The sequence below is a fragment of the Nanorana parkeri genome, unplaced genomic scaffold, assembly GCF_000935625.1.
Source record: "Nanorana parkeri isolate BGI_ZX_2015 unplaced genomic scaffold, ASM93562v1 scaffold239, whole genome shotgun sequence".
In the NCBI taxonomy this organism is placed as follows: domain Eukaryota; kingdom Metazoa; phylum Chordata; class Amphibia; order Anura; family Dicroglossidae; genus Nanorana; species Nanorana parkeri.
Genome location: NW_017306507.1, coordinates 195,704 through 211,971, shown reverse-complemented (window position 1 = coordinate 211,971; position 16,268 = coordinate 195,704). Strand labels below are relative to the sequence as shown.

Below are 16,268 nucleotides of genomic sequence, written 5' to 3'. Positions count from 1 at the left end.
GGCAGTATAGCTTCCACAGAAGAGTGACTAAGAAGGCCTAGAAATTAGCTACATGCATACTAGAGGGTCTGATGTATTTTAGTGTTGTCTTTCAAATTTACTTCTCAGTTTAAGTGTCAACAAGAACTAAAGATAATGGCAATCACTGTTTGCTGGCAATGTGCCCCAATTCTGCATTCTCTGAAGAATCCTGGTATTGCAGACAATGGGGAGTAGTTTCATGTTCTTGGATGGAAGCCATACTTTGTCTGTCAGAGTGAAGCAATAATAGATACTTCCATCCCCTATACAATTCCCCAGACATTACTGAGTTTGAGACCTCCTTACTATAATATGAGATTCATGTTTATTTGGGGTGGTTTAATTCCTCTTTCTATTGCAGTTCTTTTGTTTCAAATGCACTTCCCAAATTTACATAACAATGAGATATATGAAGACTTACTAAACAATAGCCTAATTAAATGCACTCATTTCAGCTTTCTTTCCATTCATTACTTACGGAATATAGTGTCAGATTAGATGTAGTTTTATTGCTAATAGCCTGTGTGAAATAAACATGTACCATCAGACTTGCTTCCATCTATCTAGCTGAGGTGGAAGTTGAAGTACCAACATTTGTCATGCCAGATGTTCAGAAAATGCATGGGAGAAATGTAGAACATGAAGTCACTGGACAGTAACACCCAAGAGTGTAGCTAATTTTTCCAGTTCACATGTGAGGTCTATTTATAAAAAGTCTGTAAAATCAAGTATCTGAATTCATTACTTTTTCATAGGTCCTTTTTGCAGTTTTTAAAAAAAATTAATAAATATCTTTATCAAGGGAATCAATAAAAACTGCCTAGAAGCACTAGAAGCAATTGGATTATAGATTGGAGAGTGGAGAAATATTACTGTCAGTTATTATATTAGCAATCACATTTTTGGTTCCTAAGCTACATGAAACCATTAGTAAATTTTGCAGTAAAAATTGTGTAAAATCTAAAAAAACATTAATAGCAATACAAAAATAGCTGAGTTAGTGAAAGAAAAATGTTATAGACAGCAACAAGAACCTCACAGAGATTAAGCACTTTCTGAATCTTTACTTCCAACTGATTCATCTGGGTGATGATCATTTGTCACTTTAGTAAAAAAGAGTTTTCTTTCAATTTAACTTTATTTGGTTAGCCTCACACCATCCTAAATGCCAGCGTTTAACTATGGCAAATTGGTAATTTTTTTCGATATTATGTTTGAACACTTACTTGTATGATGAAAGGTACTGGATCAAACTGCACTTTCCCATCGATTAGAAACCCTTGATTTGACCTGTCTGTCACAACAAATGTGAACTTGTCAATCTGAGCATCTTGGCCTCTGTGTCTATAGGCAACATGCATGTTATCAATATCTCTTTGGGTAAAGTTGTTTTTTTGCAGAAGTGAACCTCTCAAATATATCTGTCCATATTGAGGGTGTTCCTTTAACATATATGTAATATTTTCGGCTGCTGTGTCAGGATCCATGGTTTGAAGAATGTCAGGAGAGATCAGTGCTACTGATCCTTTCATCTGCTTAAGACCGTAGTTTTTGGATAATGTTGGTGGAGTCCTATCAACCATCTCCACAGCAACGAGCAAGGTCCCATGCTTTGTCTGCAGCCCATTACTGACAAGGAATCTGGCAAAAAGAGGTAGCCTTCAGCATGTGTTCCTGTTTCACCATCTACACAAAAGAAATAACATACCTTTACTCAAAGGTTTTCCTAGCAGTTTGTGAACATCTTAGATCTCCTAGGACCTTACAGCCTTTGGGGCTGATGTATGAAAAGTATGCTATAAGAAAAATGTATTGTTCTCCTTGCAACTGATTAACTTCAACTATCATTTCTGCAGTCCATGATGTGAAAATAAATCACTACTACAAACTGCTGACTGCTATAGGCATCAAAATACTATTCTGTTAGCACGTTTCATGCGTCCGTCTCTATATGATTTGTTTAAGGAAAGTAAATCTTTTCCTTGACTTTGCCTATTTTAATTCAATTTTCAACAAAGTTAACTATAAACTGCTGGGAAGGATGAAGAGTGTGTTTATCTGTGTGGTGGGTGTAGTTATCTGCATGCTTACAATTTTCTAAACTGCAACAGCAAATCCCTTTCTAGAGAATTTCTGGGAACAAGTGCTTGTGCTTCACTCTCTATAGTGTCAAAGTCACATATGTTGATTAAACAAGATTAAATCACTACTATCATTTGTACTTAGGTCCCCTCAGGTGGCATGTCTTGAAAATATTGCTTCTCATTTTTCCTTTAAGGACCAAATGTTATGAAGAAATGAAGTGCTAGGACGTGAGTTGGCATTATTGCCAGAAGCATTAGCACAGTTTTAATTGATGCTTAAAAATACCTTTAGTTTGACTCTTACATTTTAGTTATTTAGTTTTTGCTTACACTTGCCCAGATTGCTGTTTCCCTTAATAGGGAGAAGACTTTATGTTAAGCATACATTTAAAATTAGGGATGGCATTATATTAAAGAGTATCATCACACACACTAAGGGCTATTCAGATCTGAGCAATGAAAAAACCCTGGATCAAAAAGACCTAAGATTTTTTAAATTGCAGTTTTAGTGTAGTGGAAAGCTTTCCTAATAGGGTGCCTATCCCAACACTGCATGTAAAGTGCACCCAAACTACTGCATGCAGAAGTTTGAGAATGTGCTGTCAAAGCATACCACATATAACCACATAGATGTGAGATAAACCATTGAATAAAATGGTCCTGTTCTCATTATGCTTGTATCTTGATCTCCAATGTATTGCAATAAACCACCAATATAATAAAAAAAGCTGTAAGATTTTGTTTTCCTTTTAGCCAGGGTAATCAATCATCCTTAAAAAGCAAAGTTTTTTATTGAGCTGAGATGCTCAAATAAATCCGCTGGCAAATAATTCTTAGCAGGCAGATAAAACTTTATGTCAGTATAGTTCTACAGATCCAGTGTATCAGCAATACTCCACTAATTCACTGCTCTATGCCACAACTCTGGTGAATAACTGGCTAAGCTGAAAGAGTTAAAATCTGAGAGTGAAAGGCTTTGGTGCTCAGCAGGGGCCACATCTTCAATTGAACATTACAGATCCTCTGTGCTGCCTGCAGCTCCATGGTGATGGAACTGGCTACAGAGGCTGCCATCTGTCATGGAATTTGAAAAGATAAAGAGAAAAAAAATGCAGAGGAGCAGTAAATAGTGCCAATTCAATGCAGAATCAAGCCAGCGTGTCAAAATGGAGGACATTTGCTTCTGTACTTGGCATACCGCTGCCGGCACCTGATGTCAGGGGTTGCTAATCACTCGGTGTCATCTGTCCAAACATGAAGTGCCACATTCTTCTTCCAGCCCAGAAGCACCAGACAATACGTAGTAATATTTCAGACTTGCGGAAAGTGCAATAGTGGAACATTAAATCTGATCACTCAGACACACATTAATTGATGTTGCCCCGGCTGTTCTGGCCAGCTCCCGAATACAGCCAAGGGAAGAACACCAGGTTAGCAGACATGGGGGCTCCTGCCAGATTTTTAACAGCAAGAAATGTTAATTAAAAGAGTTTTAAAAATTAACAAGTCTTTGTTTTAGGGTTCCTAATTATATTTCTATTCTAAAACAAAGCAGTTTTATATCACTAAGCTGGACCAGTGACAATCTCCTGTGAGACGACACTGTACCACCAGGTGCCATCATGCCGCCACCAGATGCAGCAGCTACTGAAAACACTCAAGAGCATACATGTTTCCAGTTTTTGCCTATTAATTCTTTAATGACACAGGGCCCCAAAGCTTTCTGTTTATTGGATTTTTTTATGCCACAATAAAATGTGTCAAGTTTTATAATAAGTCAAAATGAAAAATATTTAAAATACAGTAAAACCAATTGGAACTGTTCCTATAAAATGTAAACAAGAGGAAACAGCCCTATTGTGGATAGCCTGCTAGAGTCTTAGAGCGGACTTGGTGCTGTTAATAGAGAAGAACTGCATTAGGGTGGTCACACAGTTTTTACATATGTTTCTAAATGTATGGAATCAAGACAGTGAACCAACTAGAACTGATCATCTTTACTGATTGGCAATTGGTGATTTGCTGGGGAATGTTTGTGTTGTGCACTTACATGTTCCTCCCATTGTGCACTGCCTTGTTAAATTGATAAGCAGTTGCCATTTTTTTTTCTGCCACCAACCCACATTATCTGTTGATTGCTCTTAGGATATTATTAATTTAAGCTGTAGGGTCCATTTACTAAGATTTGTTAGAGTTTTAAGTGTGTTTATTAGCACAATTTTGTAATTAAAGTGTATGTAAACCCTACATCTATGTTTCAGCGTGTTTGGCATTGTGCCTCATTGTATACAGTTTAAGTAAATAGTTTTTGTTGAATCTGTCTCAAAGTTTCTTTCCTGGAAATATTGGCAGTAATAGAACTTTCTGCAGGCTGACAGTATGCCACTAACTCATGACTAGCAGCAGTGTTGTCAGCCTAATGTGGCTACGGGGCTGCCTCATATATCTGATAGACAGCCAGACCAACAGCCAGCTGAAGGAGCTCACACAGAAGGCTGAAAATGCTAATACCAAATGTGAAAAAGTGGTTTGGCATTGTCAGTCTGAAACAAAAAGTGCTGTCACTGACCAGAACTTTGCAACTGATTCACAAAAATGTATTTGCTTAAGAAAATTGAGACATAATGCCAAACATTAGGCTTTTCACTTGGCATTTCTTGTCTAGAGCTAGGTCTTTTATTACCTTATCCTTTTTATATTCATCTACATGACTAGTTTTCCTGCTCTTCTCAATAGACACCTCATAAAAACGTACTTATTAAACTCATACTGCAAACAATCGATATTATAAAGGTGTGTTCTGTAAATTCATCTGATCCTTGCAAACAAAGCCCTTCACTGAATTAAAAACATAATTGTCAGTTATAAAAAAATTATTAAATAATTTAAAGTAATGAAAACACAGAATGCGTTATGCTTTAGTGAACTGACTCTAGTATGTCAGTGTTTTCGAAGGTTCTGCTAATAACCCTCCTGCTAAAAAATCATTGTGTCACTATAATCATTATTTTGTGGGAAGGTATATTTATTTTGAAAACTATCAAATTGTATATTTTGCATAATATTAAATTCTTCTGGTCACCAACAGATTATTAATAGCTTCAATATTAAAAAGTAGGAAAAGTAACAGTATTTCAGTCAATGAAACAAAGATCTGTTACTTCTTATAAAAGATACTGCATCCTATTTTACTAGACATCAAACTGGTAATTTTGAAAAGTGGAATCAAGCTTTGCAACAAAGATTGATTCAAAAACACTTCACTTGTTTCTTTGGTGCCAGGAAAGGCTGAGCCCCACAGTGGTGTCCTGGCAGTGGGGAGATTAGGTTAATAAATCATCTATTAGCTCAGAATAAAAAGACAGACAGGAGAGGTTTGCCATCTAGACACCTACTTGAACATATCAGCAGCAGCTGCAGTTTTGCCATTGTTGAAGTAGCAGACAGTCTGAGCAGCCACATCCATCTGACTGAAGCTTGTTATGGGAATTCCAGGGTGGTTGACATATTCAATCTGGCCGTACTGAGGCGGTGAGGAGAGCACGTAGAGCAACTCTTCTGGTTTGTCAGTGCCATCAGAAGCAAAGAGCACATCAGTACTTATGATGGCTCTGTCACCTCTTGACACATGGAGCATTTTCAAAGACACTACAATGTCTCCTGGGGACAAATAAAACATGTGAGGACACAAACATTATGATGAAATGTGCTATACACTACATGCAGTATTTATTTATAGATTTAAAAATGATTTGTATATTGTAACAACTCACCATCGGAAAACACTGTTAGGCTTATTCAGTGGGCACAAAGGGCAATGATGATATGTAAATGTGATATCCAATAGAAACCAGTTGCACTTGCAGAAATCACACAGAAAATTAGGTGACTTTGATTCTGTGGAATCAAAAGTGATTTGAGGCACTCTTTAAGGCCTCATGGGCCCAGCTATGCAACCGGTGGTTGTTGCCATATCTATTTGTCTAAGCTGTCTTGACCAAACATATGGCGCAAGACCCTGGGTCTATCCTTACATAACCTTCCACTTACAACAGCTGGAGCTTACATCTTTGCTCTACTGTGTAGATAGCTTGGGGGATGTGCCAAGTGTCCAGGATAGGCCTTATTTATAACCCAATGCACAGGGTCCTTTGGCTCAATTACTGGTCAGCCAAACCAGCTTGTAAGAAACATCTGGAGATCATGCTTTTTGTTGGTGGTGAACAGTAGTGATGGGCCGAACAGGCCTGAGTTCAGTTTGAATTCGAACTTTAGAACATCAAAAAAGTTCTAAATCGAACTCAATGAAAGTCTATGGGGGTAGAACTTTCAAAAACAATTGTCCCCTTTAAGAGGGCTTATATGCAAGTCATTGGTCATAAAAAGTGTATGGGGATCCGGGTACTGCCCTGGGGGGCATGAATCAATGAAAAAAAAATCTTTCTAAAAATACAGTTTTTAAAGGAGCAGTGATTTTAACATCACTTAAAGGGTAACAATAAAAATGAAATAAATCCTTTAAATATCGTGCCTGGGGGGTCCCCTGAACTTGCCTGTAACGTGACACATCTGTACGATGTATAGAACCTGCTGCAGCAAAGCTGACCCAATACCAGACCCTTTAGGTAAGGAATGTTAGGAGGGACCCCATTAGGAATAAAAAGCGTGGAGTTCCCCCAAAAAGTCATATCAGACTCTTAAGGTCTGGCAGTAATTTTAGAAAGGGCCCCATGTAAGAAAAAACAGTTAATAAAGTGTGTGGGGTTCCCCCTTAAAGTCATACCATGCCCTACAGGCCTGGTAGGAATTTTAGGAGGGACCCCATTAAAAAAAATAAAAAAAGTGTGTGGGGGTTCCCCCTTAAAGTCATACCAGGCCCTTAAGGTCTGGTAGGAATTTTAAGGAGGAAGCACACCCCCAAAAATGGCGTGTGCCCCCTCCTCCCTCCCATACCAGGCATCATGCCTTCGGCACCGGGAGGGTGCTTTTCCAGGGTCTTCCCTGGAAAAGCACCCTGTCCCCGTGCCAATGGGGACAAGGGCCTCTTCCCCACAAGCCCTATACAGGCCATGAAGCTATATACAGAAGTGGGTAAAACCAGCTCATGAGCAGTAGTGTTGTACTTAACTTATTTGATTTGATACAATTTGATACAATTTGATACATTGCAAAATGAACACATAGTGTGACCAGGGAGTGGGGAAAGCAAATATTCTAGGATCGCCAGCTTTAGTAAGATCTCATTTAGAATATTGTGTCCAGTTTTGTAGATCCACTTACAAAAAGATATTGATAAGACAGAGTCCAGAGATGGGCAACAAAAATGTTGAAAGATCTTAAGGGATAAAACATATCAGGAGAATCTGCAAGAACATAATATGTACAGTACTGAGGAAAGACAGGAAAGGGGCTACATGACTGAAACCTTTAAATACATTTGGGTGTGAATAAGGGTCAGGAGGGCAATATTTTCAGTATGAAGCTCAAGATCAAGGACACAGTGACATGGCAGTGGATGCTTTGAACAGATTTCCAGCAGAGGTAGTTAATTAATCTAAGCATGCTTGGGATAAACATAGGTCCATATTCAACAAAAAGAGGAAAAAGCAAACAAAAATAAATACAATTAAAAAAACTACTGTTTAAAAAAATAATGTAAAAAAAAAAAAAAGGCCGACTTGATGGAAAACATGGTCACTTTGCCTTTTTCTGCCGTCATTTTTCAATGCTTCTTTATACATTTTTAGATAGATTCAGTCCCATATACGTACCCTTCTCCATATCTTTGACTGTGATGTGAAACTGCATTTGTGGTGATCTGTTTCTGCCATCCCATAAGTGAAAAGTAAAGCTGTCTTGATTCTTTGATCCTACTATCCCAGTGTGCACATATCTAACTAGGTTCATGTCAATGTCCTCTTGAGTGCACTTCATACCAGCCTGTATGTTCCCCCAGATGTTATTTGTCTAAGATAACAGAAAAACACTTCATAAAATGACATGCTTATTAGTATATTTTTAGAATCAGATCTTAATGTACTACTGGAAGTGAGAAACAAAAACTGTAAGACCAATTGTAATGAATTTCCTTTAGTGAACTTGTATCTTAACTAGATTAGTATATTTTTGGAATCAGATCTTAATGTACTAATGAAAGTGAGAAACAAAAACTGGAAGCACAATTGTCATAAATTTCTTTTAGCGAACTTGTATCTTACCTAGATTATACTAAGAAATAGAAACACCGCTGGAAATTACTACTTACCTTCTCCATGTTACCCCCCACTGCCACACCAAAAGCTATGCAGGGCTATGCACACACCTCTTTCCCAAATGACAGCACTTGGAACTAGCCAGTGGCTGGGAAGGTAAGTATTAACTGCTAGATTAGCTGCTTTTTCTAAAAGAAAGTCCAAGTTGATAACGGGTGTTATATTCTGTAGCACAGGGCAACCAGTTGCAACAGTTTCCATGTGATCACATGGAGCTTATTCATTGTTAGCAGCTAGACATGTGTGCCAGCAAAAACATTTTTCCGGTCCAGATTTTTCGTTATTTCTTTTTTTGGATTCGGATCAGAAAGTCAATTCGTTTGGGGATTTGGATTTGGATGAATCCGCAAATTTTCATTAATTTTCATAAATAATATTTACAAACAAATTTTTGTTGCAGCACAATTCATACCAGACCCTTTAGGTCTAAAATCTTAAAATCCCATACCGGACCCTTAATCCGAGCAGCAGCATTGCAGAGCAGAAAAATGCACCTGCACCCTGCACCATACCATCCCACATGCCCTCAACATGGGGAGGGCTCATTCACAAGGGGGAGGCCTCTGGGTGCCCCCTTTATGAAATTGGGCACTAAGCTCCCCTGCCTGCAGCGCCCAGCGTCCTCATCGACCCTTTCCTGACAAAGCACCCACCCCATGTTGAGGGCATGTGGTCTGGTATGGTGCAGAAAGGGGGGGGCTGCATGCTTGTCCCCCCTTTTCTGCTCTGCTAGGCTGCTGCTCAGATCAAGGGTCTGGTAAGGGATTTCCAGGGGACCCTACACTTTTTTTTTGGTGTTGGGGTCCCCCTTAAAATTCCTACCAGACCTAAAGTGTCTGGTATGAATTGGAGATAGGACTTTTGCTGTTCTTTTAATTTAATTTTAATGTTTAACAACATAAATTAATTCAGAATGGCATTCAGAAAAAGTTCGGATGCATTTCAATTTGGAAAAAAAACAAAATCGCACATGTCTATTAGCAGCTATGAAAACTTCAGCAAAACTGGCTCTGCTGCTCATAATATCCAGTTAGATTCTTTATTCCCAGTTTTCTTCAGTCATCAAAATTAGTTGTATTTCACATATTTACTTTTGGTTTGGCTGCCTCATCATTAATATTTTTTTCTATATTGTATATCTATATACAGTATACTGTATGGCGCAATGTGTGTATTAAAGTGAAATTAAACTTGAATTGTTTTCTCATTTTATGATTATGAGGGCCAGACTTACTTTTCTCCTTTCAACTTTTTTTATTTCATCAAACCACTAGCCCCGCCCCCTGATTGTGGGTATCTCCATCAGCCAACCAACAGCTGAGGAGACACCCATGCGTGCGTGTTCCTGCACCTAGCGGTGTGCGTCCACAGTCTGACCGACGGCAGAAGGAATCTACCCTACAACCAGGAAGTTCGGGGAATGCCCTATACCCCCCACACTTGTGGTCGCTCGTCTCCTCCGCAGAGACCAGAAAAATACGTATCTTCCTGGTCCCGGTAGAGGAGACGAGCAACCACAGATAAGTGTGGGGGGATGGGAAAGAAAGGTTATATTATAGAAAGGTACTGAGCATTTTTTACCTTAATACATAGAATGCTATAAGATAAAAAAAATGCCAGGCCTTTTGTAATACTTTAACATCTGAAATAGCCATCTCTCCTTCTGGAAATGCCTATTTCTGGGCTGAGATGCTAACCCAGTCATTACTTTTTGAGGCACTAGCTTAAAACAAGTATGCAGATTGGAAGGGCTGACTTCGCACTTACTGTTTGATCAGCATGTTTCTTCCAGGACAGTGACTAAAAGTATTAAGCTGGAACTACAGGCAAACTGCTAAATATGCAGTTTACATACTTACTTACTTTTTTTACCTGTCAAAGGATTAGTCATTCTGTAAATCTAATATGTACATCTGCCACCTTTCCCAGCTGGGTAGGCAACATAGTTATTTCTAGGGTCAACAAGGCAGCTTCCTACCTCTCCCACTCTACTTATTGGCAATCAATCAGCATCATCACTCCTGTCATGGAAGGGGATCTAGGAAAGCTGAACCAGGGAGAAATAGAATGCTCTTTCTGGCTGTGCAAGGTGGCCCATCAGAAGGCTGCCTCTACAGAATTACAAACCCTTTGACACGTAAAATAATAAACATATTTTAACCATGTATTTAGTCATTTGCCTTGAGTCCTGCTTTAAATCTGTCACTTTGTCTGACAAAGAGACCCTGTGCAGGTCTCAAAGCATCTCATTTTTTTTGCGACATGCATTTTTTGCATTGAACTAAGGAGTGCTGGTGGTATATACATTCAGCTTTAAATATGAGCGTACCATATGGCTCTATATAAGGAAACAAAGATAGACTTATCACTTACTTACTTTTGTACTTGAATGTATTAGCTCAATTAAACATTATATTTGAGAATCAATTAATATTGTCCTAACACTCATTATGCATGAAAACAAATAAAATAATGACAGAATAATACAGAGCGAAAAAATAAAGCATATTTAAATGAGCTTAAAAGAGCTGGTACAAGCCTTCATTTGAAGTTGTCCTTGATCTGGAATGCTTTCAATCACATAGTGAATTTGCTCTCGCGGCGTATCTTTATCTTCTGCTGACAGTACAGCACTTGAAATAATGTAATGTTCACCCATGCTTAGTACTACTTCACAGTGCCTGCAGGAAAAAAATATTCATCATTAACAAATATTTTGTGAGATTGTTCAGCTATAAGTTTTTGAAGGCACCGTATAGTATTAACCTAGGGTCTAATTTGGCATCCTTGAAGTCAGGGTGGTATTTCTCTAACTGTCCTTTTATCTGTCTGTCATAGTTCTAAGATACCAAAAATGGTTCCCGGATTTAACTATTGTAAAACTGACAATATGGGGGTCTAAAGTTTCATATCTTATGCCATCACACCAGTTTCTCATTCTAGGGTTATGTTGTTTGAAATTTACAGAGTGACTTGAAGCATTTTTTAGGACAAGACCTGTTGGTGCTCATGTTGCACACCTATATCCTAGATGCCTGTCAATAGAGCTTTTTTGGTCTGTGGAATGCCAAATTGTCTTTAAAAATGTGCCAGTGGAACATGGGATTATTTTGTTACTCTGCATTGTATTTTATATGTCTGTATTATATTGATTGCACTGTGAAATAATCCTAATTGGCATCAATCAAAATGAATAAGCCTGCCATAATAGGCTAGAGGCACGATAGAGCTTCTTAGTCCTCTTTCTGGCTCTTACGAAAAGGGATCTTTAAAATGAAGGAGCGAGCATCAAATCAGGGGGACCTTTGAATGTGCCAGTTCAGATAGTTTTCTGAGGTTGTATACGTTTCCAAAATTTTTTGGGAAAAGGAATTGGTGAGATGCTTAATTTTGTGGAGCTTATCATTTGTGAGGTCAGCTCTGGGAAGGCACAGAAAATTGTCATTGAAATCTATAAATCTGTCATTTGATATTGTGTTCTGGACATGACAGAAGAATACATGGGCATGTAGTGGATTTGGTGTTTGGACCAATATGATTTCAGTTAGTTTCTTTTTTTTTCTTTTTGGTGATTTTAATGTATAGAGTCAAGCCGAGAAAGATTTAAAAATTCTGAAACAGGGACGGGGCCTGACTTTTGATGTAAGTAGCACTGAGCTTGAGCTCCATCACAACCACTATATTTGCTTAGAGATCATGCAGAGCCTTGAACAATTGAGTTCAATCATTCTGTCAGAAAGTCTCACCACACTGCTAAGCCTGCAGCCTGCAGCCTTGGTCAAAATAAGCATATGACTGCTAAAAGCCCTGTAGAATCTTGAACCCTCTTCAACTGTAATCTGAGATCTCCCAGCATGTAACCAAGGGGTTGAAATGCTGGTGACAACATTGACCTAATATGGCCCCATGCCCATATTTGGTCAATTACATCACTAGCAACTCCACCTCTTTGTTTATAATCAGCTGCTGGGCAAGGGGCTGTCATTCGCATCTAGAAATCCATCAGGTTAGCAGCAGCTTGTATAGAAAAAACACAGGACGTCCTGACGAAGCCCCTGGGGGAGGGGCGAAACGTGTAGACGCTGCACATGGGAATGGCTGGATGACCCAAATCTAAAACAAACAGCTTGCTCCTCAAATCCAGACCTTTAACACGCTCCAACATCCCTTCCTTCGGACGCTCTCAACATATCCTTACTGATAAAGAAAGTACCGACTCTTTTGGATCTGACAAAAGATATCATATACTTGTCTTTCATATACACCCTCGGCCGAGGCAAACACGGACTTGACAGCAAGGAGGAAAAACCGATCACAAGGTTCTCCTAGACAAGAATAAGAAGATATCCCCTCAAAGGCTATGTGAGTTAAAACAACGGAACTTTTCTTTTATCATTTCCTGGTTCTCCTCCGTTCCTATTTTTGAAGCATCTTCTAAGCTAAGTTAATCCTCTAAACTAAAATGTGGGAAAGAATAAATAATGACGCTATATGAGTTTGATGTATTGATAGAACAGAAAACTAGAGTACACTGGAAAAGTGAGAACTAGAGGTCACACGAAGAGATAAATGAAGCCGTGTTCCTCTGAGAAATGTATCTATCACTAAGGATATACGGAAGGGTTAGTGAAACAATCCAAACCATCTTATTACCTTTTCTGTGTTATTTTTGACTAAAATACCAACACAATGGGGATACAATCTACCCTGTAAGAAACAACTTTTTTGATACCTTCTTTAGGTCAGTTAAAATAACACAAAGGAGAATCTGTAAGCAAAAGAGGAATCATTCTAAAGGACTGGAACAAAGGTGTTTAAACTTTTTTAGGGTCTATAACAACCGTCTAGAACAAAATAGACTTACAGTCAGTGAACTTTCATGATTTTATCTATGTCTTCTTAAGTTTGAATGGTGCTTGGTTATGCACGAATAAAGCTGTTTTTTATATGATCTTTCAAATTTGGTCCGTCCCAATCTCTGTTGAACCCTTGACTGCCTCCCCTTTGAAGGCAGTCAGCCCAGTGTTTTTTCTATACGCTATTAATTGGTTACCGATACGGTTGACGGACTAGATCCCATATACACAAGGGTAATCTAGTAAAAGCGGATCTCCAGAAGTAAAGCAACCCAAGTTTCTTGCTAATTAGCAGCATCTTGTGCAGTCAGCATGTTTCTTGTTTTGGCGGGTTTGCCGGCATCATTCATTATGATTGACAAGGAATTGCATCATTTTTGATGATGGTTGATATTGGATGTGCAACATGGGACTTTTTTTTGTTTGTTTTCATAAAAGACTCACAAAAGGGTCAGTGTTTTGGGGTAGAGCAGATATCTAGGCCCCCCTTTATTTTAAAGAGTCTGATAAGCCACTACCCACATACCTCCCACATGGTTTTGGAGACCAGATGTGGGAAAGAAGCTCTTGTCCTCATCATCATATGGACAAGGTGCTTTGCCAGGGGGGGTCCAACCATGGCATGTTGTCATGGTATGGCTTGGGTGGACCCCTCTGTATGTTCATATACAGTTATCAGTAAGTCATGTATTGGTCCTTTTTTATAATTTTAGTAAATGAAGCCTGGTGTGACTCAGGAGGGGTGTCACATGCTGGCTGCCCTCCCCCTTTTCCTGGCCTGCATGCTCAGATAAGGGTCTGGTATGGATTTGAAGGGTGAACCCCAAGGTGATGGGTTTTTTTTTCTTGAGTAGGATTTCCTCTTAAAATCTATATCAGACAAGCATCTGGTCAAAAATAAAAGCTGCAAAATAAAATTCACCAGCAAATGTTTTGTCTTATTTCAAAATGTCATTTTTGCAGTAGCATATTATATACACCTTACAGATGGACCGCTTCACAGGCTATATAAGTATATGTGTATATGTGTGCCACTAAATTGTGTGTATGGGTATCAGATGTTCGGAACGGGGGGGCAATTTCACTGCTTGCCATTGATGCTATTTTCCATAGATATGCCCCTGAGCGAACATAAAGTCGGCATTCAATGAAAATAGTACATGATTTGTCTTTATATCAGCTTCCTGTAATCCTCTGTACAGCTGGACATAGAATAAGAGATGCAGGTTCAGTACGAGGAGAACCTGCTGCAGTGTACAGTGCGGTCAGTCTAGCACAGTTAATATGCTTCGAGCAGGATGGCAGACTCCTCAAAATGCTTCTGTTTCTTTATTATCCAATCAGAAGGCTTTAAAGTGTGGACTGAAATGTACTATTTAACTGCAGTGGACGTCAGTGGCATAACTGTGTTTTCTGGCAAAGGTACCTAGATCTCAACTTTTTGGCTGACAGAACAGTTCACATGTGTGTATTTCAACTGTGTATTTAGCTGCTTGCCATGAGTCAATCTTTAAAGTGAACATGCAAAGGAAGATATTCAAATGCCATTGCTGACTTGTTTAAATATCTATTTTTGAACATGCTTACAGTTTTAACATTCCTTATAGCACATAATGAATTTTAAAATTAAACTTACGTTGTCGGCACAGGCTTTTCATCATTAATCCCATTGACAGTGACAAAGATCGTTCTCTTGACCTCATGTTTTCCATCTGACAGCTGGATTGTGAAACTGTCTGCAAGGTTTTCTGAGTCATCATGCAAATACACTAGCTTCATACCTAATGAAATAAAAAACATATTAGTTGTACACATTAATATGTGGTCACTATGGTTGGCCTAAGACAAGCAAATATCTTAGGACAATGCAATGTGAAATGCCAATGCCAATAAAAATCACTGCATTGCTAAAACCAACCTCTTTCCCCAACACAACAACATTTGTGGATATCACATGCATATAAGACTTTTTATAGGATATTTTATTTTATTTTATAAATAATTACCATTGTTAAGGTGATCCATGGAGAAATCCTGCACCATAGGAAGTGTATTACTCTTCAGACTTTTAAGTAACTCTTTCATGTGGTGAGTACCATAGTTGTTCTCCAAAATCATGCCATGCTGGGGTTGCAGAACAACACTGAATAGTAACTGATTTGGGGGCACATCCATGTCTGACACATTTATTATGGAGGGATTTAACTCTATCATTTCTCCTTCCTCCACCTTCAAATAGAAAAATAGATGATTTCAGATATAAGGTAATGTTGCTTTGTGAAAGCAGACAAGCACACTAATACGTTACTATCACAAAGCAGATACGAATAAATGAAGATTCCAGATGCACTTTATGCAATAATTCAACCTCGTGTTTACTGGGTGCTGGGATAACCAAAATGCATGGTGCCATTCCACAAGTACAAGTTCAAATATGTAATTCACACACCAAATGCCACGAAGTAAGAGTTTTTTTTTGTCACAAATTATATGCATGCTAAATGACCTTTGGTGCGCAGATGACATGTCTGAATGCATAACCTATGAAGATCCAGAAAGGACTTGGGCACAGCCTTTAATTAAGGTAATAAAAGCAGTCCAAATACTTTTTCATGCATCTGAAAAACCTAAGCTTCATCTATGCTCAGGGCTAGATTTACCATTAGGCACAGCAGGCATGTGCCAATAGGAGTATATCAATGATCCCCACAAGAGCTGCTGGGAATGTTGGGCAAACATTTCTAGTGATGACCCGCTATTTAATTGAACCAGCCAATACACTGACACTTAAACACCATTAGCAAATAACTGGGGTTTATTAAAATAGGGATAAGCCCTGCAAGAAAGTATTTGTTAGGTGGGCTGGACATCAACAGAGTCAACAGTTTAATAAAAGTGGAATTATGCAACAATGCAATGAGATGTCTAGGGCTGCGGTTCATTTTCTTTACCTCCAGTGAAAGGCCTTGCTATAAACACACTAAGCGAGCAGAGAAAAGCACCATAGAGGAGGGGGTGTATACTTTGGGGTCGTT

The 16,268-nt window shown here is 38.7% G+C and overlaps 1 protein-coding gene across 1 annotated transcript in view; it reads right to left on the bottom strand.

Moving 5' to 3' along the window:
• Window positions 1-16,268, bottom strand: part of FREM1 (FRAS1 related extracellular matrix 1) — a 99,946-nt gene that overhangs the window by 42,656 nt on the left and 41,022 nt on the right. The window contains exons 19-24 of the mRNA XM_018556493.1: window positions 15,274-15,462; window positions 14,870-15,072; window positions 10,917-11,058; window positions 7,877-8,072; window positions 5,501-5,765; window positions 1,248-1,662 (exon numbers count right to left, since the gene is read on the bottom strand). Coding sequence (XP_018411995.1) covers window positions 1,248-1,662; window positions 5,501-5,765; window positions 7,877-8,072; window positions 10,917-11,058; window positions 14,870-15,072; window positions 15,274-15,462 — 1,410 coding nt within the window. The remainder of the gene's footprint in view (window positions 1-1,247; window positions 1,663-5,500; window positions 5,766-7,876; window positions 8,073-10,916; window positions 11,059-14,869; window positions 15,073-15,273; window positions 15,463-16,268) is intronic.